The sequence below is a fragment of the Falco rusticolus genome, chromosome 3, assembly GCF_015220075.1.
Source record: "Falco rusticolus isolate bFalRus1 chromosome 3, bFalRus1.pri, whole genome shotgun sequence".
NCBI classification, from domain to species: domain Eukaryota; kingdom Metazoa; phylum Chordata; class Aves; order Falconiformes; family Falconidae; genus Falco; species Falco rusticolus.
The window spans coordinates 116,626,210-116,654,098 of record NC_051189.1 but is presented as its reverse complement, the minus strand read 5'-3'; the positions used below and the strand labels follow the sequence as shown (position 1 = coordinate 116,654,098).

Below are 27,889 nucleotides of genomic sequence, written 5' to 3'. Positions count from 1 at the left end.
CGGTGCCCAGGTGCCGGCTGCTTCGCCCCTGGAAGTGCTTTCCCTGGCAGCATCCTGCCCGGCCATGCAGGATGCAGGCGCGAAGCTGGCCCTGGTGCGGGGAGCTGCTGCTGGGGAAGGAAAACGCTGCCTCAGCACTTGGCTGGTGCAAGCTGCTAAATGAGGGCATGGTTGTTCCAGTCAGGCAAGGGAGCTTGCTGCATTACCTGCGTCTCCTGGGCTACATAAATGTCAATTTTCTCCTTTTTTTAAAATTTTCCCCATCCTGTAGTTCCTGGGAGCCAGCAGTGTCCTGCAGCGGCACTGCAGCCCAGCACCTTCCCAAGCATCACCCCCGTGGTACCACAGCCTCGTGCGTAAGTAGCCTGGAACATCAAAACCCACCAAATCACTTTGTTAGGATTTAGCAGCACGTGTCTAGCAGCCGTTTGTGGGTTGGGTTGCTTTTTGAAGGGGGGGCGGATTTTACTTGGACCTGTGAGTTGCTGGTAACGCCACCAGGAAAGTTGTGGAGTTAATGGGCGGCGTGGGGCTGGGTGGGAGCTGGGGTTGGGTGCGATGGGAACGCACGCTTGTTTCTTTCTCCCACTGCTGTCTCTGCCAGCAACTCTACCCACCCAGCAAGCGGCCGTGCCTGCGGGCATTGCCCAGCCCTTGTGGCTGCAGCCCACCGGGGCGGGGGTCCTTGGCAGGGCTGGGGATGTGCCCTGGAGCAGCATCTCCTCCCTTGCAGGGAAAAGGTGGAAGTGGCGGAGGGGAAAAAGAACCTCGTGGCGGGGAAAAGCACCTTGCGGGGAAAAAACACTTTGCGTGGAAGGTGGGAGCGGCCACGAGAGGGCACCCGTGGGCGGTACTGCCCGGGGAGGGCTGGGGGGGGGGGGCGGGGATACCCCGGAGGAGCGCGGGGCCACCGAGGCTCCGACCCTCGCTGCCCCCTGCCCAAGCTGCCGTCGGTGCCAGCAGCTGGGTCCCACCCGAGCCGAGGTGCTGTGGCCGGTGCTGGTGCTTCCCACCCGCCCTCAGCAGCACGGCGGGAAGGGATGCGCTGCCTCCCCCGCAGCTCGGTGGCCGAACGGCGTTTTTCCTTGCGCCGAGGAGCGGAGCTGGGGAATTGGCTCGGAAGGATGGAGAGAGACGTGCCGGCTCCTGGAATCGGGAGCAGGGGTAGCAAGCCAGGCTTTTCTGAAGGAAAGCTCTTTACCCAAAGCAGTTGTGTTTGCTTGAAATAGTTTAAATTTGAATGGGAATAAATTGCTTAAAAGACAGAAAATAGGAGGAACACGTGGGATGCTGCTCCTGAAAGGAGTTTCCAGCAAAAGCCTCTGTCGAAGGGGAAGCTGGTTTCGCCACGCTCGCTGTTGTCTTGATGGTCGCCCAAAGCCTGATCTCGTCCAGGAGTGTGGGAACGTAACAGACATTAATACTGAAGCTGATTGTGTTAATATTTAACTAATAATGGAGATAAGACGCTGCCTGCGGTGCCAGAGGAGCACCCTAGCTGCCGCGAACAGGAAGGCTGTTTTGAAGAGCTGAAGTTTGTTGGTCACAGGTGCGATAAACCTGGGGTGTTAATGAGAGCCAAATCCTCCGGATAAAGACACGCACCTTCATTTGATCTTCCAAGGGAGCGTGAGGACAAACCGAGCGGTGCCACATTCCCCGAGAGGCTGGGTGAGCCATGGCACCCACTGGGGGGGGGGCACCGGACCCTCTGGGCAGCTCAGCGAGTGCCCCCAGGCTTTGTACGATGTACGAAGGTGATAGAGCCCATCACACCTTCGGGGACCCGGGGGATGAGGGGTGATGGCGAAGCAGCGCTTTCCTCCCAAGGAGCGGTTGGAGATCCCGTTTCTCCTCCCGTTTGGGCGAGCGGTGGCTGCTGATGCTCAGTCACTGTGGGTTTTGCTGCTGACAGCTGCCCTTCCCGGGGGGCTGCTGCATCCAGCCCCCCTCCTGCAAGGAAAAACTGGCTGCACTGAAGGTCACGCTGCTGTCGTGGGGACCAGGAGCCCTGAGGGTCACCGGGTGTGGGAGCCACTGGGCACGTAGGGAAAGGGGCTCAGGTGAAGCAGCCTCTCCTCGCGTGGGCTCTGTGTCCGCTGCCCGCAGCCAGCCCCAGCAAACCGTGTTTCCTCAGGGAAAAGCTGCCGCCCCTGCGGGACTCTCCATCTTCACAGGGACCCCACACTGCTGGAGGGATGTGGCTGCCAACCGCCCTGAGGCTGCCGAGCCAGCGCTGGAGAGCCCAGGGGTGCAAAGCTCTCTTGAAGTCTTCGTCTGTTCTTTATTCCTCACCTTTGGAGCTGGGAAAAGGAGCCGAGTCCCTGCCCCGTCGCACTCCCTGCAACAAGCAGCGTCACGGCAGAGCGAGGTGGAAGCACTCCTGTTCCTCCCGGGGGGCTGCTCTGGGATGCGCCCCAGCTCCGAGCTCAGGCTTCGGGCAGGCCAGCGCCGACACAGCCACGCAGCAGCGCTGGGACCCGGGCAGGGGGCTTGCCCTGGCTTTGGGGCTGAACAGCCCCCCAGACCCTGGCCCGGAGGGTTCCCCATCGCAGCAGGAGGGAGGGAGCCAGCCCTCCGAAGCCAGGACGGGGTGTCCCAGCCACTTGTTTGTGAGCAGCGACGCCAGATGCTAATTGCCCTGGGCCAAGGCCAACCCTCCAGCAGAAGCAGGTGCTCCGCAGCACTCTCCCGTGTGTTCCCGGCTCTCTCAGGCCCTCAGCAGCAAATGCAAGTGTTTGACCTCTGCTCCCGCAGGGAAAGAACCAGGCAGGACTTTTGCTGCTGGCCCTCACCAGCCCTTGGCCACCACAGATCGACCTCAACAGGGCTTGGGCTACCTGCTTGCCAAGCCGAGGAAATGGCTCCAGCACTTTCTGAGCTCTGACAGATGCCAGTGGTTGCAAATGCAAACGTCCAGCCTCTGCTCCTATGCAGAAGGCGCCAGGAGTTCTGCTGCTGGCCCTCACCAGCCTTTGGCAGCCACGGACCTGCTGCAACAAAGCTTGGGCTACCTGCTTTCTGAGCCAAGGAAATGGCCCCGACGCTTTCTCAACTCTAAGGTCGCCCACCGGCTGCAAATGGAAATGTCTGGCCTCTGCTCCCACACAGAAGGTGCCAAGCATGAATTATGTTGCTGGCCCTCACCACCCCTTGGCAGCCACGGACCTGCTGCAACAAAGCTTGGGCTACCTGCTTTCTGAGCCAAGGAAACTGTTCCCCGCGATGCTGCCCGCTCCCTGCTCCGCTGCCGGCGCTGCTGGCTGTCCCCAGCGCTTGCCCTGCTACTGGGGTAATGCCAGCCCTGGGTCCACTGAGGCCACCGGCCCCTAGCTTTGCCTGTCCTGGCCACCCAGGCTCCCTCGCACAGAGGGGGCTGGTTGCATCTTCCCTGACCAATGCCACCCTTAGTTCTGCCCAGGACTCCCCAGCATCCCCCCATCCAGGCAGCCAGGCTGGGATTTTGCTCCGGTCCTGGTGCCCGGGGAGGAGTGTTGGCTCCCCCCGGTCCTGCCTGCCCCTCTCCTCAGCCCCCAGCCCTGGGCTGCATACCAGGGCTGCAAAACTTACTGGAAATCCTGTAGATGCAAATCCCAGCCTCCCATCCGTGCCAGGAACTTGAGCTGCAATCCCAGGAGGGCAGCCGGCTCCAAGCACACAGGCCTCACCATCACCCAGCCTTGGAAATCCTCTTTAAAGGAATATCTTTAAAGGATAAAAAAAAATCAGGGCTGGAGGACACGAGCGGCTCTGCGGGACCCCCATGGCCAGGCAGGTGGGGGGCAAAGCCAGCAGAACCCGGCACGACTTCCCATAAACCTCCGCTGGTTCTGACGGGTGGGTCGGTACCGTGTTGATTCAGACTCCCTGGCTCCATCCCAAAACCTCCCAACTCCAGGATCGATAGAGGTTCCCAGTGTCTGGGGGGAGGGGGGCAGGTGATGGGACCTGCCCCTTCCCAACATGTGGTGACCCACAACGCCAGCTCGGTGCCAGCTCCCTGTCCCAGTTAAGCCACCCCTGGGCATTCAGCCCAGCCTGGAGCAACCAGCATCACTGGTCTGTGCCTGCAGCCTTGCAAAATCTTACATGATACCGGGGGGCTGCTGGGGGTCCAACCTGCACCAGCAAAACTGCAGGAGGCCAGAAAGTGAGAGCAACTGGGTGGGGGGTGGGGGGGGGGGTGGGGGGGAGCACACCTTCTCCCCTAATTTATTAGCAGCTCGCTGATTCCAGCAAACAATTTAGAGGAGTGACGTCTTTGTTTTAAAAAAATCAGCAGTTCTTCACTTACAAACAGCTCAGCCGATGCTTCCTTGGCAAACCCAGGACATCAGGCTGGATGTTGCCCATCCAGCTGCGAAGCAGCAGCAGGAATAAGACAACTGCCCACCTCCCCCAGCTCCTCTCCAGCCAGCGCCCACCTTGGGCAAAGTCCTTTCCAGGTCACCTTAACCCTGCCCCCTCCGCAGCTCGGAGGCTTTAATCAATCGCCAGGTGAAACCTAAACCATGCAACCGAGGGGAATACGCCGAACCAAAGGGCAGCCAGATGAAGGTCGAGGCCGCAGCGCCTCGGCTGCAGGGAGCATCTGTCGGGGGGGCGAGATGTGCGGGGGGGACCCTGTGCACAGCTGGGGCCATGCTCCAGGGGCTGCATCCCCCTGGGGAGTGCGGTCAAAGGGACCCAAAGGGGTGAGAGCTGGAGGGGAGCGTGGAGGAGACACCGCGGATTCACTGGGGAGAATTTGGTTTGGGTTTAGAGGATTTCAGCCTCCACGGACACGGCTCTCGGCCCCATCTCGCTGCCATGAGGTCTGCGTGGGGGTGGGAGGGAGAGGCATCCTCGGAGCGGGGGTTTGCAGGCTGGTTCCTGGGGTGGGTTTTACCAGCACCATTTCCCCCGTGCCCCAGTAACTACGATCGTCTATTTATTGAGTGTGTTTCCTGAGACCTACCAAATACCGCAGTGCTCACGAGGGCCCGCGCCGGTGCCAGGATCTCCAACCACCACGTTAAATAATTCACTGGCCAAAGCCTTTAAGTTGCTCTCCTCTCTGTGAACACAGGCCCTGGGCACCTGTGTGGGGTGGGGGGACCCAGCTTCTGCAAAGCTGTGGAGACCGCGTGGATACAGCTGGGACGGGGAACCGCTGCCCCTGGCTTGCTTGGAAAGGGGATGCCCAGCAGCGTGCCTCAGTTTCCCCATCTGTTAGTGGGAGCCCAGGGCAATAAGGTGGAAGAGCAAATGGCTGTGGGTGTTGGTTGGGAAACACTTGGAGCCTGGCTCGAAGCTGAGTCTGCAAAGGATGGATAGGTGCGGGTGGGGTGAGCTCTGGCTGCTGCAGGGACACCAGGGGGAACAGGCTCCTGGCCTGGGATGGGGAGGATGAGGATATGTCCTTCCCAAGCAACGTGAAGCCTCTCTGTAGGTATTTGGTGTTCCTCTACACCTCGGTGCCTCCAGCAGTTCCTAGACCTAGAGCAAGGGAGGGGAAGGGGGGATGCCCTGCCCTGCGGTGCTCGCTGCCAGGCAGCCTGGCAGGCTTGGTGCTGGCTGCCTTGGGAAGCTCGTGCCTGGGATGCTGCGAGCCTGGTGGCCGGGGGCAGCTCCAGAGATGCTCGATCTTGTGAGGTCTGGGAGGCTTGTGCCCAGGATGCTCCACACCCCGCGGTTCAGGATGCTCACTCATGGGATGCTCCGTCTGTGGTTTGGGGTGCTCATTCGCGGGATGCTCCGTACTCTGTGGTTCGGGATGCTCACTTGTGGGATGCCCTGTCTATGGTTTGGGATGCTTGCTGGCGGGATGCCCTGTCTATGGTTCGGGATGCTCACTGGTGGGATGCTCTGTACCCCATGGTTTGAGATGCTCACTCGTGGGATGCTCCATACTCTGTGGTTTGGGATGCTTGCTGGCGGGATGCCCTGTCTGTGGTTTGGGATGCTCACTGGCGGGATGCCCTGTCTGTGGTTCGGGATGCTCACTGGCAGGATGCTCTGTACCCCATGGTTTGAGATGCTTGCTCGTGGGATGCTCTGTACCCGTGGTTTGGGATGCTCGCTTGCAGGATGCTCCACACCCCGTGGTCCAGGATGCTCACCTGTGGGATGCTGCACACCCCGTGACCCGGGATGCTCGCCTGTGGGATGCTGCACAGCCCATGGTCCGGGCACTCTCTGCCCGCTGCTGTGCGCAGCGGGAGCTCCCGGTCCCCAGGGACCTGGTGGGGAAGACCCCCCGAGCCGGGCCGGGGGCTGACGGCGGGGCAGCCGGCACTCCTGCCCCTCCACCCCCCGGGGGCTGCTACGGGCGCGTGTGCGTGCCCGGCTCCCACCCCGGCGGAGCCCCGGGGGCGGGGGCCAGGTACGGCGGGGCGGGCCGGCCCCGGCGGGGCGGCGGCGGGGGAGGGCCCGGCGGCGGCGGCGGGCAGCTAAAGGCAGGTGGCAGCGGGGAGCGGGCCCGGGGGTCCCGCGGCGGCGGGGCCATGCGGCGGGCGGCGGAGCGCTGAGGGGGGCGCCGGGCCATGGCGGCGGCGCTGACGGCGGTGCGCACCGAGGGCGCGGAGCCGCCCGGCGGGACCCCCCCGCCCCGTCGCCGGGGGCTGCTGGCGGGGGCCGCGTCCCGGGGCCGCCGCCCGCCCCGCCGGGCCGCCGCGCTGCTGCCGCCGCCGCCTGCAGAACTGCCTCTACAACGTGCTGGAGCGGCCCCGCGGGTGGGCCTTCGTCTACCACGTCTTCATGTGAGTACCGGGGGCGCGGGGGGCGGCTGCTCCGGGGGGCCCGGGGGGCCGGGCGGGGGCCGGGCGCTGCCGGTGCCCGCCGGAGCGGGGGGAGGGCGCGGGGAGCAGCGGGGACCCGCGGGGCAGCCCCCCTCGGGGCGAGCCCGGGCTCCACCGGGGAAGTTTCTCCCTGAGGGGTTGGCGGGGGGCGGTTGCGGCGGGGCCGGTCCCGGCAGCGGGGCCGGTGCGATAGGAGCAGCGCGTTGCGGGGGCGAGCGGCGGAGCCCGGGGCTGGCGACCGGCCCCGGGGGGCTGGCGACCGGCGGGACCAGTGGCCGGCGAGTGGGGAGCCCCGGGGGGCTGGCGAGCGGCGGAGCCCGGGGCTGGCAAGTGACCCCGGGCGGCTGGCAAGCAGGGAGCTCCCATCTGGCGAGTGGCGGGGGGCTGGCGAGCGTCGGGGGCTGAGTCCGGTGGCGGATTCGCGCCAGGCTGCGGTGCGAGGAGGCTGAGCGTGTCCCCGGGGGATGGGACAGGGTCCCGGGGTGGCCCAGGGCCAGTGAGCCCTTGCCCAGGGCACCGGCAAGGAGCCTGGCACAGGACATGGCACAGCCCCTCACTGTGTGGGCCTGGGGTGCAGCGGGGGTCTCTGAGAGCCTGTGGGGAGCCCTGCAGGGGTGACGGGGACCCTATCCTGTGCTGTACATGTAGCAGTGGTGGGACGCAGCAGGAGTGCCAGCCCAGCACCCCCGGAGCCACACCTGGATGGGATGGGGGAAAGAAAGTGGGGAGTGGGTGTTCTTGTGCAAGCCGGCAGCTGTACCCTGGGAGCTGTGCCCGTTCCTGGGTCACGGCTGCTGTCGATGCCCAGCTCTACCACATCCCTCTCCAGCGATGGAGCTGGGGATGCTCCCAGGTGCATGTCTGCTCCCTGCCCTGGCTCACTGCGGTTCTCTAGGCAGCGCGGTGCTGCTCCGGCTCTCCTCGCCAGACCTGGGCATCCCATGGCTTCTGCAAAGCGGAAGCTTCTCCAAGACGTGCGGGCTCAGCTGGAGGCTGAGCTGCAGGGAGGGAGGGAGGCTCCGTGCTGGGGGGTTGTTCTGGGTACCCCAACCCAGGACCCCCACTCTGCTCCAGCTGTGCGGCTGGGACAGCTGGGACACCACCGCTCCCTGGCCGGCTGCAGCCATGGGGAAGGAGGTTCTTTTTTCTGCCCCGTGTGTGCCAGGCGTGTGCACCGTGCCCCACCGTGCTGGGCACAGACCCTCACCGAGAGCGTGAGCCAAAAACCTGCCTCTCTCTCCACACTCGGGAGCGGTAATGCGGTGCTGAGTTGTTAGTGGGGTGTGTGAGCTAGAGCTCGTTAAGAGGCAGGAAAGTGGGTCTTGCCTAAGTTAGCACATTGAGGTGGCAGGATGAATTTGTCACTGGATAAGAGGGCACCTGAGCTCCCGGGGGAGCTGGGAGAGGAGCCCGAGGCCCATTTGTAACGCCTGTGACACCTCCGCAGTGTGCTTCGGCAATAATACCTACGCTGCAAATACTGCCCTCGAAAGAGCTTTTCCTGCAAGGAATTGGTGATGGCAGCCAAAACCTCCTGCTAGGGGAGGGGGATCAGGCTTTTTTGCATAGGCACTAGCCAGGCGCTGGAAGAGAGATGCCCCTACTCGTCCAACGGCTGAGACACGTGCGCCCGAGTGTCCTCCACCAATTCTTCCTCCAGACCTGCGCATGTTTTGCCCCAGAAACAACCGCATCGGACCAAGCAGCTCCCCTTGCGGAGCCCACCGAGCCCCAGTTCCCTCCCCAGCTCTCAGGACCTGGGCTTTGCCCTGTGTGGGCAAGATGCACAGCAGTCGATAGCAGGAGCAAATCATCTTAATTAAGCGTTTAATGTTCGCTTGCTGGCTTAGTTTGACGGCTGAGGTGTGCTACAAGGCAGGCAGTCCTGCCAGGGACCCCCTGCATCCTGTGGGGAGATGCTGCAGTGGGTGCAAGGTGTGGATGGCTGTTCTGTGCGGACTTTCCTGTAAATATTGCGAATTTCTGGCTTCTTCCAAGTTGCGTTTGGTGGGTTTTATTTTGCTCTCCTGCAGCAGATGGGAGCCGCTAAGCTGTTGCAGTGCTGGGGTAGTGAAGTTCTTGGGGATGATTCATGTGCCTCAATACCTGAGGGGGTTTTAAAAAAAAAGAGGAGGAAGGTGTTACCCCTGTTTGGGGGGGAGATGGAGGCAGGGGGGATATGGAGCCCATGACCCAAGGTTGGGGCAGTGCTGGTCACAGGACTGAGTCACGGCTGCGTGCTGCCTCCCCCTGAGCAGCCCTGGCTCCGAGACAGGGCTGAAAACTGCTAAAATGGAAATACCCGCTGAGAAGCGAGGCGCTTCCCTCCCCTGAGCAGTCGGTGTCGGGGAGCATGTAGCTGGGCTGAGCTGATACCGTTTATTGGACAAGTTCAATCTCTTTCTGTCGGCAAATTTATCCCAAATAGCATCCTGCCCCCCACGCCTGCTCCGGGCTGGGCTGGTGCTGTTCCACCTTGCAGGATGCTTTGGTGGCTGCACCACTGACCCTGAGCCGTGCCAGGCATCTGCCTGCAGCCCTGCCCGATGGGCTGGGGGGGCTCGGGGCTGCCGCTGGGCTCTGCCAAGATCCCTCGAGCCCCCTGTGCTGGGTGTCCCTGCAGGATCCCGTGCTCCAGCTCCCGTTTGCAGGAGGGGGACGGTGTGAGGGTGGGTGCCTGTGTGGGTGTAAAGCTGGGGCTGAGCTGTGCGGTGGTGGCTGGCCGTCCCCGTCCTCTCCAACCCCGCGCTGACCGTGGCTGGGCCGTGGAGGCACGCGCTTGGGCTCAGCTGGCTCGCCGGGCTTGCAAAGCTCTGCCTTGCCCTCTTGAAATGAGAATTTCTAGCCCTGGAGCTTACAGAGCAAATCTGGGAGTGTGACCAGAGTGTTAACTTAAAGGCTTTAGAACCAGAAGGCAAAATAAATATTTCATTTTCCCATCTCCCCTTAAGCAAATGGGAAGGCTGCTCTCATACCCAGCTCCTGCTTTTTGTCGTGTGCAGCTGTCGGTGATAGCCGCGCTCTGGGCAGAGCTGCTGTGGGCTTCTGCCCTTGGCGTGGGCATCGCTGCCAGCCTGGCCCTGTGGCCACGTTCCCTGTCACCTGAGGGGTCTCCTGCAGCCTGGAGCTCCACCGGCCAGGCTCCCAGTTCCAGCTGTTCCCGGCTTCTTTGCGGCTTGTCCCTGCAGCCGGGCTCGCTGGCACCCTCTCCCCATCTGCCAGCCCCCCCCCCGTCGCACATGGCCAGTGGCTCTCGGTGCTGCTGCCTCCATGGAAGCCGGGCTCCGGGACCTCGTGTCAGTGGTTATGGAGCTCCTGGGTGCGCCAGAAGCTCAGCTCAGCTCTTTTCCATTTCCTAGAGGAACGCTTTAATAAGGAACAGTCTGACCTGGAGCAAATTAGGGAAGACTGAGCTGACAGCACCGGTAGCATCCTACAACCCCCTCCCTGAACCAGCAGTCCCCGTGCCGGGCCAGCCAGCTGCCTCCCCTGCCTGCTGCCGTTGGCAGCACCCCGTTAGGTGCTGCTGAGGTTTTATTTGCCTTGTGAAAGTATCACCCTCCACCTGCCTGGGGTGAGGCGGAGAGGGGAGTGCAGGGCTCGGGGGGGTGCCCATCCCTTGCCATGCGTTGGGTCCCCGTGTCCGTTGTGGGGGCAGAGGGGTGGCAGCTCCCGGCAGTGCCCCGCAGCAGCCCTGGCACTGGGTGAGCGATGCCAGGGACGGGCTCTCCCTGGCTCTGGCCAGGCGCCGCAGGGCCGTGGGAAATCCCTGCTGGCTCGGGGCAGTGGGATGCTGGGGGGGTGATGGGCACAGGGCAGTAGTTGGCGGGTCCCCCCCCATGCACCGGCCAGCTGCTGGCCAGGGACCAGGCTGCTGACAGCTGGGCTCTCCCGGCACTCCTCTGTGCTCAGGTCCTGTTCAGGTGGTGGGCAGGATGGCTCAGGACCCCTGCTGCATCCCGGCCCTGCTGTGGCGCAGGTGGCTCTCCTGTGCTCCCCGATCTCCCCGCATCCCTCCATCACCACTTGGCAAGCGGGAAAGCGCTTTCCCCGCCGTGCTGGGGTCAGCGCCTGCAGCAGCTCCAGCCCAAGCCCTGGCCATCCCACCGGGGCCATTCGATGGGCTGGAGCCCCGGAGGGTTTGCAGGGAAATTGCTTCATCCCCTGCATTACCCTTGCTTGGGAAAAACCTCTTCTATTAAGCTCCGGAGTCTTAATTTGCTGTCGCTGGCATCTCCCACAGGGGCTGGGGTGGCTTCCTATCTACATGGCCAGGATAAAAAGGGCCGGGGAGCCTGTGCCCGCTGGAGCCGTGCCCTTCGAGCAGGGGGGCTCTGCTCACGGGGCTGCCCCCCTCACCTTGCCCAGGCTTGAAACGGGAGCTGCATTTGGGGGAAATGCCAGTGGGAAGAGAAGCCGGCACAGCAGTTTCCCCAGTCTGATGTGGTGTCACCGGGGCATAAAATTAAGCAACTTTGGCGCAACATGAAACTGTACATTGATTTTTCTTTTTTTTTTTTTTTTTTTTTTTTTTTTTTTTTTTTTTATCCTCCTCTCCTCTCTTGCTGGTCCCATTGGACCCCCACCCCAGCCCAGAGCAGGAGGTGCCAGTTTGAGTGCCTGAGACTGGCCAGCCCCGATGGTGAGGATGGGGGGAAGCCCCACTGCTGGGGGGTGCAGGGGTGATGCTCGGTCACCCTGGAGAGATTTCGGTTATTTGTTCCCTCCAAGCAGCAATCCTGGGGGCGAGGGCTGGAGTGGGGCCGAGTGAGCACCCAGACCTGTCCCCTCTGCCTGTGGGTGCTTCTGCCCCCCGTGCAACGCATTTGGGGTCTCAGCCTGCCTCAGCTTCTTGAGGCCACTTGTGTCCCTGTGCCCCAAAGATCCCTGGTTCCCCGGGGAGTCCCCAAGTGCTGGAGGGTGGGGACAGCCCTGATCCCTCTCCTGGGGTGCAAGGCCCATCGGGTCCATCTGAAAACACACTGGTTTTCTTTTCCCACTCCCTTAAGCCAGCTCTTTGCCAGATGATTCAAGAGCAAAACTATCTCGGCAGCTCCGTGTGAGCGTCTTGGCAGCCTCCGCAGGAGCCTTGTGACCGTGCTCCCCATGGGGACTGCGGGGCCAGGGTGCTGGGGGGCAGTGGGTGGCACGGGGGTGTGGGCACGTGCAGCACAAGGGTGATGGGTGATGCTGGCTGCAGGTTTTGGCTCCTGCTCACCGAAGCACAAAGCTGTTGGGGCCATCGGCTCCTGTGCGCTGCGGCACGTCATCTGGAGCTGCTGCAGTGGGTGCTGCTGGGTCCGTGCCATGGGTGCCACCGAGGAGGTGTGCAGCCTGCAGGCAGGCTCCTCATCCCAGCCCTGCTTTTAGCCTGTGCCAAGGTGCCGGGAACACCCTGTCCTGCCTTCATCCCCCCAGGACCCCCGGGTCTGAGGGCGAGGAGGGCTCTCACAGCAGCACCTTTCCTCTCCTGGTGCTGACAACCAGGTCGTGGCCGGGCTCTGAGCGCATGCTGGGGTCTGCGGTGCCGGTGGGGCTTGGCTGGCTCCTGGCTCCAGATCTGGTTTCCCTGACCGTGGGGAAACGCTGGGTGCTTTTCTGCTTCTCTGCTCTTTTGCGCTGCGGGCAGAAGCACAGCGCGGGATGGACCCTGCCATGGTTACGGACGCAAACAGGCCCACTACACCCTGGTTATTTATATCCCCCGGAGCAGACAGGCTGCCTGCTCCACCTCTCCTAAAGGGTTGCTGGGGCGAGGGACAGGGGATTTATAAGACATGCTGTTTATACAGCTGCAGACAGCGCTCGAGGAGCTGAACCTCGCTGCTGGAGAGCGAAGCACTGTCCCCATCCCTGTCCCCATCCCCACCAGAGCTGGGCTTGGGCAGTTTTGGTCCAAACAGCCATTTCCCACGGTGGCACAGCTTGGGGGTACAGCCTGGCTGGGCACCCAGCGCTGCCCAGCGCCATGCTGGGGCCAGCCTTGGCAGGGGAAGGCAGCCGTGCCACTCGGCAGAGGCTGTTTGCTCGCTCGTCCCCTGGCTCAGCTGTTTATCGTACAGCGTGTGCTATTTTCCTTCCGCTGAGTTATTGCCGGACTGGCAGCGCAAGGCTGCGCCCCCAGCCTGGGGCTTCCTTGCAGGGGGGGAGCAAAGTGAGTGAGGGGCTAGCCCTGCCAGGGCACGGGGGTGCCCAGCGTCACCCCCACTTTGGACCCTGGACACCGGCTGCTTGCTGGGGCTGGGGGACGCAGCCACCCCACCGCGCGGGCTCTGAGCATCACTGTCCCGTCTGCTCCGGGATGCCGCGGCTTTGCCCGGGCTATACCGGGGTGCAGCCCGTTTGCCCAGAGGTGTTCAGGTGGGCACTGGGTGCTGTCTGGTGCCCCCTTGCCCAGCACCACTCCTCACTGACCTGGCCCCACTTTCCCCAAGCTCAGCAGCTTTCCCGGCTCACCTGTTCCTCCACCGGCACCGTGCTGCCGGTGCGGGCAGGAGCATATGGCAAAGTCCGCTCTAATGAAGATTAATGTGAGGAGATTTGCCTTCTCCGAGCCGGACCCCCCGCCGGGTTTTAATTATCATTTGGGGGAGGCGTGTTCCTGCGGGCAGGCTTTGCTTCTGGAGGGGTGAGAGCAGCCAGAGGGGTCCCGTCCCTGTGCCCAGGCTGCCAGTGGCACGTCCCCTCTGGCGCAGGGATGTGTGTAGGCAGCGAGGTGTGTGGGCCACGGTGGCAGCCCCTCGGGGAGGGGGCTGCCAGCTGGTGGGGGCTGGCGATGGCAAGTTTCTTGGGGAGAGCTGATGCACCAGCTCAGCAACAACAGCATCTGCTCCCTCCATCCTGCAGGACCCTGGTGCAGGGGAGCGGGGGGGCAGCAAGGCTCCTGCCCCACCATCTCCGCCCAATCCCCATTTTCCCTGACAGCACTCCCCCCCCCCCCCCTTTTTTTTTTATTGGCCCCACTTGGTGGGTGGGAAGCACAGTGATTTTGGGGGGAGTGCGCCGGTGGGGAGCCTGGCACTGCCAGCACCAGGCAGTGTGTGATGGAGGGTGGCTGAGCCCTTGGTGCGGGGCAGAGCTGCTGAGAGCAGTATTTGTGCCCCAGAGGGAGGACTGGGGGGGGGGGGGGGGGGGGATGGCTGGATCCTGGCTGGTTGAGCTGCCTTCAGGCATCTGACCCTTTCCCTAAGCCGCTTAGGCACTGCCGGCAGCGGGACGGGGCATTTGCCCAAGGCTTTACAAGTTAATTCCTAGCAGGTGATGTGTTCCCAGAAAGTTTCTCTCCCAGCCAGCCCTATGGGGCCTCGCATGCCCATATCCTTCACCGAATCCTGTGGGATTCCTGGCGGGAGGCGTACCCACCCCAGGGGTGCAGGTTTCCATCGCCGCCCCAGTGGCACAGCTTTACTGACCAGCGACGTTGCTGGCGGTGCTGCTGTGGGGACGGGTGACGAGTGGGGCTCCGGCTGGGTGCAGAGGCACCGAGACTTGTTGCTGCTCGAGGCAGGGCCACCCACAGCGTGTCCCCACGGGAACAGTGTGTGCCCAGGCACCACAGATCCCCCTCCCTGCTCCTTGGACGGAGCGAGAGGCACAAATCTTAGCAGGCTGGGAGGTTTCTGCCTTCTCCTCTGCTTTGTGCTTCACTGCCCGTGTAATTGCCTGCTAAATCCTGATTGTATAATCTTTATTGCCGATGATGCACGAAGCAGAAGGGCTCTGCCCTGGGCTGCTCCACCAGGTCTTGTTTTGCTCCTCAGACCAAGGCTGTGGCCAGGGGGCCGGCGACCTGCTCGGTGCCTGCTCCGTACTGGTACGGGCAGGATGGGGGTACCGCTGTGCCCGGCTGTGCTGCCAGCTGTGCTGGAGGAGTTAATGGCAGAACTGCTGTGTTGGAGGAAAGGGGCTTGATTAATAATTCAGAGGGAGAAGGAACTGGCTCCAGCCTTCTGCCTCGAAGATGGGGAGTGCCTGGGAGAGGAGCATCATCCTCCGCAGCGAGGGCACGGCTGTGGCGAGGCTGCAGCACCCCCGGCCCCTTCATTCTTGTAGCTGGCATGTGGTGTGTGGCTCCGGTTCTCCCTTCTCCCTGCACTGGATCCAGCCCTTCTCCCGTTCCCTGGGGTTTCTCTGCCATCAGTCCCATGTCCAGTTTCCCCTCCCAGCAGTTTTGGGGAAGGGGACCTACCTGTACCCTTTAGGCTGGGTGCTATCTGCCTTGCCCCACTGTGGGACTTGGCAGTCCCCCCATGCCATGATCAGGGCTGCAGAGCCCCCAGCCCTACACAGCACAAACTGTGGGTTTGGTGGGTGCGTTCGGTGGGTGGGTTCGTGTGGCCCTGGGCCATGCTCAGCCTTGTGGGGACCCTCAGCTCCCCCCACCCCCAGCACTCAGGGTCTGTGCCGGGTGGTTCTGCAGAGGGCACAGAGCATCATCCCCTCTGCCCTGCATCACCCAGTGCCTCCCTGCGGGTCAGCTCTGGTTTCACTCCTCGGCCAGCCTGAACAGTCGGTTCGGCTGTACAGTTCTGCATCAGCCACAAGAAGAGACGGGAAAGTCCTTCCAAGCAGGTATCAGGCAGCATCTCCCAAGCTGAGCCCCCCCGGCTCTCTGGAGCATCACTGACAGGTCCCTCAGGCATTGCTCCCCATGGGGGGATGGTGCTGGGGGAGCCAGATGGGTGCCCACCAGCTCAGGGACAGGGTGCCTGGGCCACCTCGCTCACACTGCTGGCCTCAGCCTGGCTGCCCCCGTGGTGCCTCCCCGCGGCGCGGTGGGGCCGCAGTGCCCGTGGGGCTGTGGGTGCCCGGACCCCCTGTGCTGGTACAGAGCTGGCTCTGGCGGAGCAGTGGCCCTTTGCACACCATCACGTGGGCCAGTGGCACAAGCCCTCCGCTTTCCATTTTTAGAATCGCTGGATCAGGGGAAAAAATGTATTTTTGGAGTTTCATTTGCTTCAGCTTCTATTTTTTTCCCCCCCTCCTTATTTTAAATGGGCCAAAGCCCCTCGTGTTTTAATCCATCTCTGGGGACAAGTAGCCCCAGAGCATCTCCCTGTTAACTCTCCCCCGGGTCGGCTGTTCCCAGGTGGCCCCTGTGTCCCCAGCAGGTCCCCACGGTGGCGGTGATGCTGGGGACACTCAGGAGAAGTTCTGGTCCCCTTTCTGCAGCAGGAGCAGCACCCTGCTGCAGTATGGGACCCTCTGTCTCGCTCCCTGCCTTTAATTAGCAGTTGTTTTACCCGGGCAGAGGCTGCAGGGCTGCAGCAGAGCCTGGCACTGAGCCCCGTGGCCGCTGGAGCCTGGTCCTCCTCCTCAGTGCCTGTGGGCAGCCCGGGAACGTGCTGTGCCACCAGCCTGGGCTGGCACATGGGTGCCACGCGGGGCTGGTCCCCATCACTGAGGGGACCAGTGGGAGTGATGTGCCCTCTGGGCACGGGGCTTGGGGGGCAATATGTGACCCCGGGCCCTGCCTGAGGCTGGGCAGAAAGCCCAGAGGGATGTGCAGGGAACGGAGGGGTCCCACATGGGCTCGGTGCCCCGGCCCAGGGAGGTGCTACCAGCGCTGGGCATCCCAGTGCCATGGGCAGCCTCGGGGCAGGCAGGCTTTGGGGACAGCCCTGCCCCCACACCCACGGGCAGCAGCTCCTGCGCTCCCACGCTGCTCCATGCCACCATCTAGGGGCAAAGTGTGTCCCCAGCGGGTCAGCCACAGCAGGCGGGGGTCAGGCTGCCAGTGGGAGACAGCACTGCAGGCTGGGCTCCCCCCCGGCTACCCCCACTGCAGGCTGGGCTCCCCCCACAGCTAGCCCCAGTGCCCATGCCAGCACACTCTTGTTCCAGATTCCTCCTCGTCTTCAGCTGCCTGGTGCTGTCGGTCTTCTCCACCATCCAGGAGCACCAGAAACTGGCCAACGAGTGCCTCTTCATCCTGGTAAGCGGGGAGCAGGGCTGTTACTGGGACTCCCCCTCCCACATTACACCTTAAGAAACTCGGACAAGATAATGGGAAAAACCCTTCTGACCCCTTCCCCAGCCCAGATGTCACTATCGATGGTCGGTGTTAACGATGGCAGCCTCTCCAGCACCTTGGGGAGAAGCTTCAGGGTGGCCCCGCAGCTGCAGGTGTCCTCGTAGCACGGGGTGGCCCGTCACCGCAGCCACTGGAAAAGGCAGGGCAGGAGGGGCTAAAAAAGGCAACTTTCCCCCAAACTGTCAGAAACAGCTGATGCTGGAGTTCTTCCGAGTGATGGAGACTAATTTGGGAAGGTCCTTGTGACTTTCCCGCAAGTAAGCGGAACGGGGGCTTGTTTGTGCGAGAGGTAGGAGGACAATGCTGACGGCGGAGGAAAAGGACCCAGCTCGGTGTGAGCTTGGCACAGGTAGGAGAGCCGGGCTGCTCAGACAGGCTCGACGACTGTGGCTCCTGTCTCGCTGCCCTGATTCCCCCAGGATGGCTGACTTCAGCCAGGGCTGTGTTGGGGCGGTGGCCCTGGGGGGACACCATGCTCCCCCTTGCACCATCATCAGCACCAGAATGTCATGTCGCACCCCCACCCCAAAGCCGTCCACCCAGCTGAGTCCCCCGCGCTGTCCTGCCCCTGTCCTCCCCACCTCACCCTCCTGCCCCTTCTCTCTCCCCCGGCAGGAGTTTGTCATGATCGTGGTGTTCGGCATGGAGTACATCATCCGCGTCTGGGCGGCCGGCTGCTGCTGCCGCTACCGGGGCTGGAGGGGACGCTTCCGCTTTGCCAGGAAACCCTTCTGCGTTATAGGTATGGGAGGGGGCGGTTGCGGGGAGCACGGAGATTGGGGACTTGCCGTGTCACCCATGCCGCAGATCTTAAAGAAAAGCCCATACCCCTCACCCTCGCTGTCCCCTAGATTTCATCGTCTTCATCGCTTCGGTGGCTGTCATCGCTGCCGGCACCCAGGGCAACATCTTCGCCACCTCGGCACTGCGCAGCATGCGCTTCCTGCAGATCCTGCGCATGGTGCGCATGGACCGTCGCGGTGGCACCTGGAAGCTGCTGGGCTCTGTTGTCTATGCCCACAGCAAGGTGAGGATGCGGGGTCCTGGCTTGGCCCCCCACGCCCTCCCCCTGCTCCCCAAAGCCCCTCTCACCCCCCGTGCCCCATCAGGAGCTCATCACCGCCTGGTACATTGGCTTCCTGGTGCTCATCTTCGCCTCCTTCCTTGTCTACCTGGCTGAGAAGGATGCCAATGCCCAGTTTGCCACCTACGCCGACTCCCTATGGTGGGGCACGGTAAGCTTGGCCACCGTGGCCCCCCAGCCCCGGGAGGGGACGAGGAGGGTGAGATGGGGCCACGGGGGGGGAGCTCCCTCCAGGCCTCTCCCTGCTCTGCCCCTGGGCAGGTCACCCTCACCACCATCGGCTACGGGGACAAGACACCGCAGACATGGCTGGGACGGATGCTGGCGGCTGGCTTCGCCCTGCTCGGCATCTCCTTCTTCGCACTGCCCGCCGTGAGTAGGACCTGGGAGGGTCTCCCTGCTCCTCCTGCCCTGTGGAAATGGGGGCAAAGGGGCCAAATCCACCCCTGTGGTGGGGCGGTCCTTGTCTCTGCTGGCTGGTGGTGGCAGTGTGGCCAGCACTCACAGACCCCGTCCCCTCCTGTCCCCAGGGCATCCTGGGCTCTGGCTTCGCCCTCAAAGTGCAAGAGCAGCATCGGCAGAAACACTTTGAGAAGAGACGGACTCCAGCAGCAAACCTGATCCAGGTAGTGCAGGGCTGGCGTGTCCTGCCCCATCCCTTCCCAGGGATGCTCCGCTGTCCCCCCTGCCTGCCTGCCCCTGCCTGCTGCGGGCAGGACCCAAACGCCTGACCCCACATCTGGCAGCTGGCTCCTTTGGGCCACACTCTGCCCATGGTGGCCAAGGGGGGTGGAGAGGGCCAGCGTGTGGGGGGGGTTGTCTTGCCTCCTGACCCCCCAGGGGCTAATCCTGATGTCTCCGGGCTCTCGCTGCCCTGCAGGCTGCCTGGCGCCTGTACTCGACGGACATCAGCCGTTCGTACCTGACAGCCACGTGGTGTTACTACGACAGCCTCCTGCCCGCCTTCAGGTAGGCAAGGTGCAGGCGAGGGCTGTGGGGGTCCAGGGGGGTCCTTGTGGGGCCCTGGGCTGACGAGCAGTCTGGGCAGCCCCTGCCATGGGGGTCCACGTGAAGCCGCTGAGGGCTCAGTGGGGTTGAGCATCCTGGATGCCCTGCTCAGCCCTGGGACGCTGGAGCGCCAGCACAGCATCTGCCAAAATGCCCAACACCCTCCTCCATCCTCACCATCACCCCAGCCCACAGCACCGGGCACCCATACCACCCTGTCCCCTCTCGCCCCATCCATAGCCTTCCTCCAGCACCGCCGCAGGGAAGAGGATGATGGTGCCACCAGCTGCAGGGACCTCGTGCCTGGGGCGATGGCACTGCAGCTGGCCAGGAGCCGGCTCTGAGCACGGTGGCAGGATGGACCCGGGCGGGGGGGTCCAGTGGGGAGCCCCATGCCCCATCCCTGCAGCGCTTTCCCCTCCTGTGGCCTCTGGGATGTTGCCGCTACAGGTGGATCGAAGATTCTCGGAAGCTTTTCTGGATGCCTTGTTGGTTCCCATCACACCAGGGTTTGCCATGTGGTCCTCCTGCCGGTGGCGCGGTGTGCCACAGTCCCGCCCTCCTGCCTGCCTCTGCCTGCGTGTCCTGCCCCTGCTGCAGCCATGTCTTCCTTTGCAGTGACAAACTCATTGTTCTCTTTCACTCTTTATTTTTTCAAAGACAGGGCTCTTAACAGCGGGTCCCTCTGGTCCTTGGCTGAGGAGATCTGGCTGCTCATGTGTCACCGAGTGCAGTGCTGGGCTCCCCCAGCATGGGCATCGCGGGGGGGGGGGGCTCTGCCGACCCCTCCTGCTGTGCTAGGAGCCATCTCTCCTGCAGCAGGGAGCTGAGATAGGGCCAGGCTCCATCCCTGCTGGGTCTGAGCTTTCCCCTCCTGGCTGCTCCAGCTGTGCCCAGGCCCTCAGACCAGATGGTGGCAGGTCCCCCTGTCCCCACCCCGTGGCAAGGGTGGTTGTCCTGCCTGTCCCTGGCCTGACCCATCCTTCCCAGCACGGTCTAACCCCTCTACTGGTGGCCAGCTTCTGTGGGACCCTTTCCCAGCACCGCGGCCCCCAGCACCATCACTCCCGGGTGTCAGCAGCACCCGCTGCCGGCAGCGCTGGCTGGAGCTGTTAAGCTGTCTTTTGAAAGAAACCTGCTGGTTTTTCCTTCTTGTTTTGCTTTGGTTGCACAGAGGAGGACACAGCTCTGCTCAGCCTTGGTTTGCTCATCTCATTTGCTTTGGAAAGCTTAATTTATCCATGTTTTTATTTAACCCCAACCTCAGAGAGCTGGTCCTAATGTTTGAGCATTTACACCGAGTCCGCAACGGAGGATTTAGGAATTCAGAGGTGAAAAAATTGCCTGACGGAGCCCCACCGCCTTATCACTCCTTCACCCCTGGCCAGAAAAGCATCAGCCCCGCCGCTTGTTCAGGGGAAAGGTAGGAGGGTGCAGCCCCACAGCCCCACATTCTCCCTCCTCTCTGTCCTCTCTCTGCTCATCTGTGTCCACCTGCGATGCCACCGTGGTGCCCGTCACCACCAGACTGGACCCCAGTGGGGCAGCCCCCAGCTCCTCTCCCCACTCAGCACTGTGCCAGGGCACTGATCCTGCTCTGCTGCTGGCTGCTGGCCCGCCTGGTCCCTGTGGACGGATTCTGGTCTGTGGTACCATCCTGAAGCCTCTTGCAACATGCAGCTCCACCTTGCTGCCCTTTTTGATGCGGCCACAGCGCCGGGACCTTGCCTGGGGTAGCCAAGCGTGGCTGAAAGTGGCCCTGCAAAAGCAGCGCTGCAAGCCCGGTGGGGCTGGAGCTGTGTGGCCCTGCTGGAGAGCCAGGCAAGGAGCAAAACCCGGTTCCTGCACTCTGAGACAGGCTTCCCGTGCCTGCAGTGGGAAGTGGAGATGCTGAGCTGCCCAAGTGCCAACGAGAAGAGACAAGAGGGTTCGAGGCTGCTGTGCCGCTGGCGGCAGCTGCTCTGCACCACGTCCCCGGTCCCTCTGGCTGAAGAGCATCCTGGAGATGCCAGCATGCCACCACACACAGCTGCTGGTCTGCCGCCCAGGGGCCCCAGCGTCAGGGTTAGGTGGGGAGTGGCGGCACTGCTGCTCCGGGGCATCGTGCCTCAGTTTCCCCTGTGATGCCGGAGAAAGGGCTGCAGGAGGTCTGGCGCTGCGAGGGGATGTGCCGAGCCGTGGGGCTGCGGCTGCCCTGCTGCGGGCGCGAGGCTAAGGGGGACCTGCTCCCCCCCACCAGCCCCGAGGTGAGTATGAGCGTGGGGGGGCTCCTCCCTGCGGCAGCACCAGCCTGGGCTTGGTTTCCTGGTAAACAGCCAGGAGCTGGCAGGGGAGGGACTGCAACCCCCTGTCCATCCCACCCTGATGGGGAGCCTGAGCCTCCCCTCATCTTCTCCACAAGCATCAGCTCTCATAACATCTCATCTTCTCTCTCTTCTCCCTTCTCCTGCTCACCCTCCTCCTCTCCATCCCTCCAACCTACCTCCTGCTCACCCTCCTCCTCTCCATCCTTCCAACCTACCCCCAAACCTTCTGTGCCCCCCATTCACCCCCAAGCTGGAAGGAGGAGGACGTACCACCCCACAAGTGCTTACGCCTCAGGTAACGTTCGCCCCCGGCAGTGGCCGCAGCGAGCGGGCAGGGGCCGGGGGTCTGCAGAGCACACAGCTGCTGGGCACTGTGCCATCACCAAATTGCTTTTTCCGGAGCTCCATCGCTGAGAAACCGGACTTCCCTCCACAGGGCAGGTGTTAGTGTTTATGCAGGACCTACACAAACAACTTTACTTGTGCTTTTTGCCTCCACAGCGAAAGTGGGGACCGTGGCCAGGGCTGGTGCAGCGGGAGATGCTCACCGGCCGCGGGCAGGGACCCTGCACCCATGCACGGGGGTGTGGGCATGCCCGGGGGGTCGGGGACATGGTGGCCCGGGATGCTCCTCTCCCTCCCAGCTATGGGCTAACTCTCGTTTTCTCCTGTGTCTCTGCCCTGACCCTCCAGCCCGATCTTTAGTGGTAAGAGGAGGCTCTTGCGGATGTGGGGCACGTGGAGACGGAGGTACTGCGTCCTGGCCGCCTGCCTGTCCCTGCCTGCTGCCTGTGGGGCAGAGGGGGTGAAGGCTGGAGGGTGATCCTCCCACAGGGCAAGGGGGTCCGCATGGCCTGGGCTGAGCCAGCTGTCCCCTGCCTCAGTTTCCCCCTCTGTGCAGCATGGATGAGCCCAGCCCGCTGGCCGTGCTAGGCTTGGCAAATCCAACAACGGCAAACCGAGGCACCTGGATAAACCCCATCCCATGTCTGTCCTGCAGCCTGATCCCCTGGGATGCAGCCCTCCCCGTCCTGGTGCCTGCTGCAGGGGCTTGTGGCAGCCCTGCCTGCCCGGGACCCCCTCACCTGGTGCCCTGCCTGTGCCCCTGCCTTGCCCTGTGACTCCTGGCCCAGGAAAGCTGGGGAGTCCCCCCAGCACTGGGGGCTCAGGGACCCTATTGTGCATCAGGTGTGGGGTTTGCTCCGTGTCCTCTGCCGCTTCGGCTTCCTCTGCTTGTGGTGCTGTGTGTCTGCTTGGCCTCCTTGCGTGTCCCGGGGATGCTGTGGCCCCACGTTAGGCAGCACCAAATGGTGGGTTTGTGTAGGTCCTACATAAACGATGCCTGTTGTTTCCCCCTCCAACCCAGTGGAGCAGCTGGTGTCAGGAGCAGAGCTTGTGTTAGGGCAGGAGGGGGGCTGCTCCGTGAGCCTGAGTTAGGTGGTGCAGCCTGGAGGAGGAGGAGGAGGATGAAGGGACGTGTCTGAGTGCCCCAGGATGCCCCATGTTCCCTGTGGGGCCAGTGGTTGCTGTGCCGGTGGCTCTACCCTGTGTCCTCCCTGCCGCCGTACCTGCCTCCCTGCTCTCCTTGTCTGTCTCCTCTTTTCTCTGCCCTTAGGGGGTGGGGGAAAGATGTTTAAAGGAGTAACCCCAGAGCTGCTCCTGCAGGGGCTCGTGGTACCGCCTGCTGCTGGCCTGGCTCATGCCCGTTGCATGCCAGTGGCTCTCCGTGAGCTCGGCACAGCCAGCCCCGTCCTCATCCCCACTGCGGTGGGCACAGTGTGTGCCCGCGCTGGGGGTCTGCTCCCTGCCCTGTCCCCCCCAGAGCCTGCTTGCCTCTGATGCTGCCCACCCTGCTCTCCCGCACAGCAACAAGATGGGCATCAAGGAGCGCATCCGGCTGAGCAGCTCGCAGCGGCAGGGCAGCCGGGGCCGGCAGCACCTGGGCCCCCCCCTGCACCGCTCCCCCAGCACCGAGGACATCCCCGAGGCCTCCAGCCCCACCAAGGTGCAGAAGAGCTGGAGCTTCAATGACCGGACCCGCTTCCGCGCATCCCTGAGGCTCAAGCCACGGACCCCGGTTGAAGGTAAGCCCTGTCGGCGGGGTCTGGGTCTGGCTGGGGGGTCATGCTGGGGGGCTGCAGGTGTTTTGCAGGGCACGGGGGGACAGCCCTCAGTCTCTGCCACCTACCCACTCTTGGCACCCACAGCTGACTGCCCGCTGGAGGACAGTGGTGAGGAGAAGAGTTCCCACTGTGACCTGACCTTTGAGGACATCATGCCACCGGTGAAGACCCTAATCCGAGCTGTCAGGTGAGATCATCCCCTCCTGCATCCCCCAGCATACATCCTGCCATCCCCAGCTCCTCTGCAGCTCTTGGCCCTTGGGGATGAGTGGATGTGTCTGGAGAGCCCCAGTCCAGCCTATGGTGGTGGCCGAGCCAGGCAGGGAGAAGGGACAGCTCCTGGGTCAGCCACCCATGGGGACAGTGATCCGGACCCTGGTGCTTTGCACGCACCCCCTGCTCACCCTGCGGGTGCATAGCCCCCTGGGCACCCCGGTCTTCCCAGTGCCCTGCAGCCAGCCCAGGTGTCCCTGCAGGATCTTGAAGTTCCTGGTGGCCAAGAGGAAGTTCAAGGAGACCTTGCGACCCTACGATGTCAAGGATGTCATTGAGCAGTACTCAGCTGGCCACCTGGACATGCTGGGCAGGATCAAGAGCCTGCAGACACGGTGAGCTGCCCTGATGGTGATGGGGGGCTCTGGGCCACCCTGGGTCTTCCACTGCTAGCCATGCCTATGGGGACGGGTGCTGGCCCATCACGATGGGTGGGACACGTTCCCAGAGCCCCGTCCCCATCCCTTGTGGTCTCACACGCTGTCTGGTCCACTGGGAGTGACAGGTTGTGTCCCTTCCCTCCCTGCCAGCGTGGACCAGATCGTGGGCAGGGGGGCCCTGACTGTGGACAGGAAGATACGGGAGAAGGGGGAGAAGCCGGCGCTGGAGACAGAGCTGGTGGACGAGCTCAGCATGATGGGGCGTGTGGTCAAAGTGGAGAGGCAGGTCAGGAGGGGACGGCCCTCGGGGAGCGTGTCACTGTCCCATCTGCGGGATGGGGGAGCGGGGACCCCCGGGTCCGGGGGGGGGGGGGGACCCGCTCAGCCCTGCCCACCGTTGCAGGTGCAGTCCATCGAGCACAAGCTGGACCTGCTGCTCGGGCTCTACTCCCAGTGCCTCCGCAAGGGCTCCACAAACTCCTTCAGCCTGGCTGCCGTGCAGGTGCCGCCCTGTGAGCCCGACATCACCTCCGACTACCACAGCCCCGTGGACCACGAGGACATCTCGGTCTCTGCCCAGACCCTCAACATCTCCAGGTCGGCCAGCGCCAACATGGACTGAGTGGGGAGGCAGCGGGACGGATCCTGCCAGCGTGCAGCCGGTGGGACGGGATGCTGGGATGGGGGGGCAGCAGGGCATCACCCAGCCCTGTCTAGCCACGTCCTTCACCGTGTTACTTGAACCAAGTCTTCCTTTGCGGGGGGCACGGCTGCAGCGAAATGCCAGCTCTGGGGCTGGGGTGGGAGCCCGTGGCACTGCGGCATGGCCAGACCATGCTCCTGCCCTTCCGGGGGGGTGAAAGCCCCCCAATTCCTGGGGCCTTGCGTGCTCCCCAGCCATGGTGGGGATGCTCCAGGCTGGCCCCATCCCCTGGGGTTTGGGTCGTACCCCCAGCCCCAGCCCTCAGGACCTGTCCAGCTCCCCAGTGGGGTCCTGCCTGGTCCCCCGGAGCCGAGCCGGGGCCACCGCCAGCTATGCAAGGCTCCATCTCCCCTCCGCTGCCAGTGCCGAGCAGGGGCATTGGGGCATGACCCAGTGCGGTTTCAGCTGCAGCACTGGGTCAGGGCAGCGGCAGGCGCCCCCCAGGCTGGGGAGTGGGGGGGTCTGTCCCCCCTCACCGTCCTCTGCCTGGGTTTTTTCCCTGCTCGCAGCGCTGCTGCTGCACCTGCACTTCTAGAAGCACAGCAGAGCCTTCTGCCTGCCCGTGCATGCTCCCAGGGCAATATATATATAGAATATATATATATATATTTATGCAATAATGTCTTAATATGCAACACCCCCGGGAAGAGCAACCCGTGGGGACTTAGGCAATAAGCAAACCCCCCTACCAGCACCGAGGGCTGGATCCTGCTGCCCATGGGGGCCCACCTGGGTGCCCTGGGAGCTTGGGGCTGGGTGACAAACCTCTGCACGAGGGTGGCCCAGGGGCTGGGCTGGGGCTGTGGAGGAGGGAGGGATGCAGGCACGGGCAATGGGGACAGCGGTCCCCAAGGTGCATCCCTCTTGTGTCCCAGGCTCCGCTTTTGCTTAGAGGATTTCTTCCCTGCTGGGTCCTGTGGTGCTCAGTTTGTCCCTCCCCATCTCCCCATCCCCTCTCTGGTCCAGGGAGCACGGGCCGGGCTTGAGGGGGTGACTGCCCGGTGGGGACGGAGTGGTGTTGGCCATGCCTGATTGCATGCCACTTGCAGCAGAGCCATGGCAGCTCCTGTGCTGTCCCACTCCCCTTCGCTGCCCCAACCCCAGCCCTGCAACTGGTTTCCAGTCCCACAGCGCTGGGCTGAGCCAGGCTGGAAGCAACTGTGGTAGTGCCAAAGTTTGCTGAGCTGGGGCTGGCTCCTGCTCCCCCACAGCCGGGGGTCCTGGGGGTCCCGGTGCCCTGTGGGGCTTGGCGGTGACACCTGCATCGTCACAGCCCCGGGATCTGACCTGGGCTGGCAGGGACCCACTGATCCCCTCACTGCCAGTGCAGCCCCTCTCTGGGCTTCGGATCGTGGGATTTGCAACCCCCTTTCCCAAGCCCCCCTGTGCCTCTGCTCCTGGCAGCGGGTACCCCCAGTCGTGCTCGTTTTTCTTGCCTCGTTAGTGCATGTGGCCAGCGCGGGCCATGCCGGAGCCGCTTGCAGCCTCCCTGCTGCTCCTGCACCACCCTGGTCCCCTCTCCTCGCCCCAGGGGTGCCTGCCCCCCCCGGCTCGGCCGTGGGGCAGCAAGGGGATGGCTGGGTGCCGTGGGTGGGCAGGTGGTGGGTTGGTGTGTGGGTGCCGTGGGTGCCCGGCTGTGGGGCGAGGGTGCATGCGACAGCTTTGCCCGCAGCCACGCACAAGAACTAACCCATAGGACCCTCCCCGGAGCTGGCTGGTCCCCGCAGACCTGCCCAGCCAGCGTTAGTTACCTCACTTGATTAAATTATTAACTTATTTGTTTCATTAAAATTTGGAGTAGAGGCTGCCTGCCTGCCTGCTGTCTCTCTCCCGGCTCTCCCGAGAGGTGGCACTCCAGCCCTGCCGCCAGCCAGGGGACATGGGCGTCCGGCCAGGGGACATGGGCGTCCGGCCACCTCCCTGTGTGTGTCCCCCTCAGGCTCCCCTTGAGCCATAGCAGCCCCCCAGAGTGTGAGCAGGACCCCAGCTCTGGCTCGATTGCCCTCCCCAGCCTGGGGGCTTCAGGCCTGATGCCACTGCGGAGGGGCCCGTGCCCTGCTTTTAGAGCCCAGGGCTGGCAGGGGGGAGGGGGGTGTCATGTCCCATCTGCTTCTTCAGAAGTGTCACGATGTGTCCCCAAACGGGGATGACACTGTGATGGTCCCAGGGCCATCCGAGGGGAGGGGAGGCTGTGAGCCCCCTTCCCCAAGAGACCACAACCCCCTCAAGGGACAGTAAAGCCTTCACCCCATCCCTGCTTGCTGGCACCCCATGGGGACACGTCCCCCAGTCTGCAAACATCAGGGGGGTGGGGGGGGGGGCCCTTTCCGCGCCGCCCTGCCTGGTGCTGGCTGAGGAGGAAGCCAGGGCTCACCGCAGGTCAGTCCCTGCCTTTCCTGGCTGCATCTTGCCAGCAAACCGGCTCCTGGCTCTTCCCGGAGCTCTGGGCTCTGCCGGGCCAGCACCCCACTGCCCAGCTGCACCGGCCCCACTGCCTCCAGAATTGTCCCAGCCTGCTGGGACGGGGGTCTTGGGGTGACTCCAGTCCCTCGGCCCCACCGATTGCCTGGCATGTGATTCCTGGGGAACCTCAGCTGCCCCCAGTGCCAAGCACATCCAGCTTGGATATGGTCCCAGGGCTGCTTTGAAGGGGGAGCCAGGACACGGCAGCACCCGGAAAGCCGCGCATGGGTGAGCTGTGCCATCACAGTGCTGCCCCAGCTCTCCCAGCCGGCCGGGCAGACTTCCAGGGTGGGTTTGGAGGATGCATCTCTGCAACAGCGGTGTCTTCACCTTGCCACGGGGTTGCACATCACCGGGGGTGCTCCCTCTGCACCCCACCAGGATGGCGGCATGGTGCAATGGGTGCAGCTCAGTAGAACCCGTGCGTGGGGCATCCAGGGACAGTCCACCAGGCTCCGGGCTCTTCCCACGACTCCGTGCAGTAGGACCTGGGTGCTGGGAACTGTTCCCCCCCCAGCAGAGCAGCCGTAGGCAGCAGTGGCAAGGGCAGGGCAGGCATGCGTGCCAGCCCCTGGCGCTGCCGCCCGCAGCCACGTGGGCCCAAGGTGCCCCAGCTGGACTTTGCCCCCCTCCACCTTGACTCCCCCCCCACGTATGCGAGAGCCTGGCACTTCCCGGAGCAGGGGCAGCACTAGCTGGTGAGGACATGCTGGGAGGGGGGAGATGCCAACTTCAGA

The 27,889-nt window shown here is 63.6% G+C and overlaps 1 protein-coding gene across 1 annotated transcript; it reads left to right on the top strand.

The window, feature by feature from the left end:
- Positions 1-1,747: 1,747 nt before the first annotated feature.
- On the top strand, positions 1,748-26,491 carry KCNQ4 (potassium voltage-gated channel subfamily Q member 4). Its single transcript, XM_037380077.1, is given in 16 exon segments — positions 1,748-1,757; positions 6,511-6,614; positions 6,616-6,740; positions 16,623-16,713; positions 17,428-17,554; positions 17,664-17,839; positions 17,922-18,047; positions 18,158-18,268; positions 18,427-18,522; positions 18,777-18,865; positions 21,461-21,505; positions 23,077-23,294; positions 23,418-23,520; positions 23,810-23,941; positions 24,137-24,272; positions 24,390-26,491. Coding segments are annotated over 16 exon segments (1,908 nt in total). The 3' UTR covers positions 24,609-26,491.
- The last annotated feature ends 1,398 nt before the right edge of the window (positions 26,492-27,889 follow it).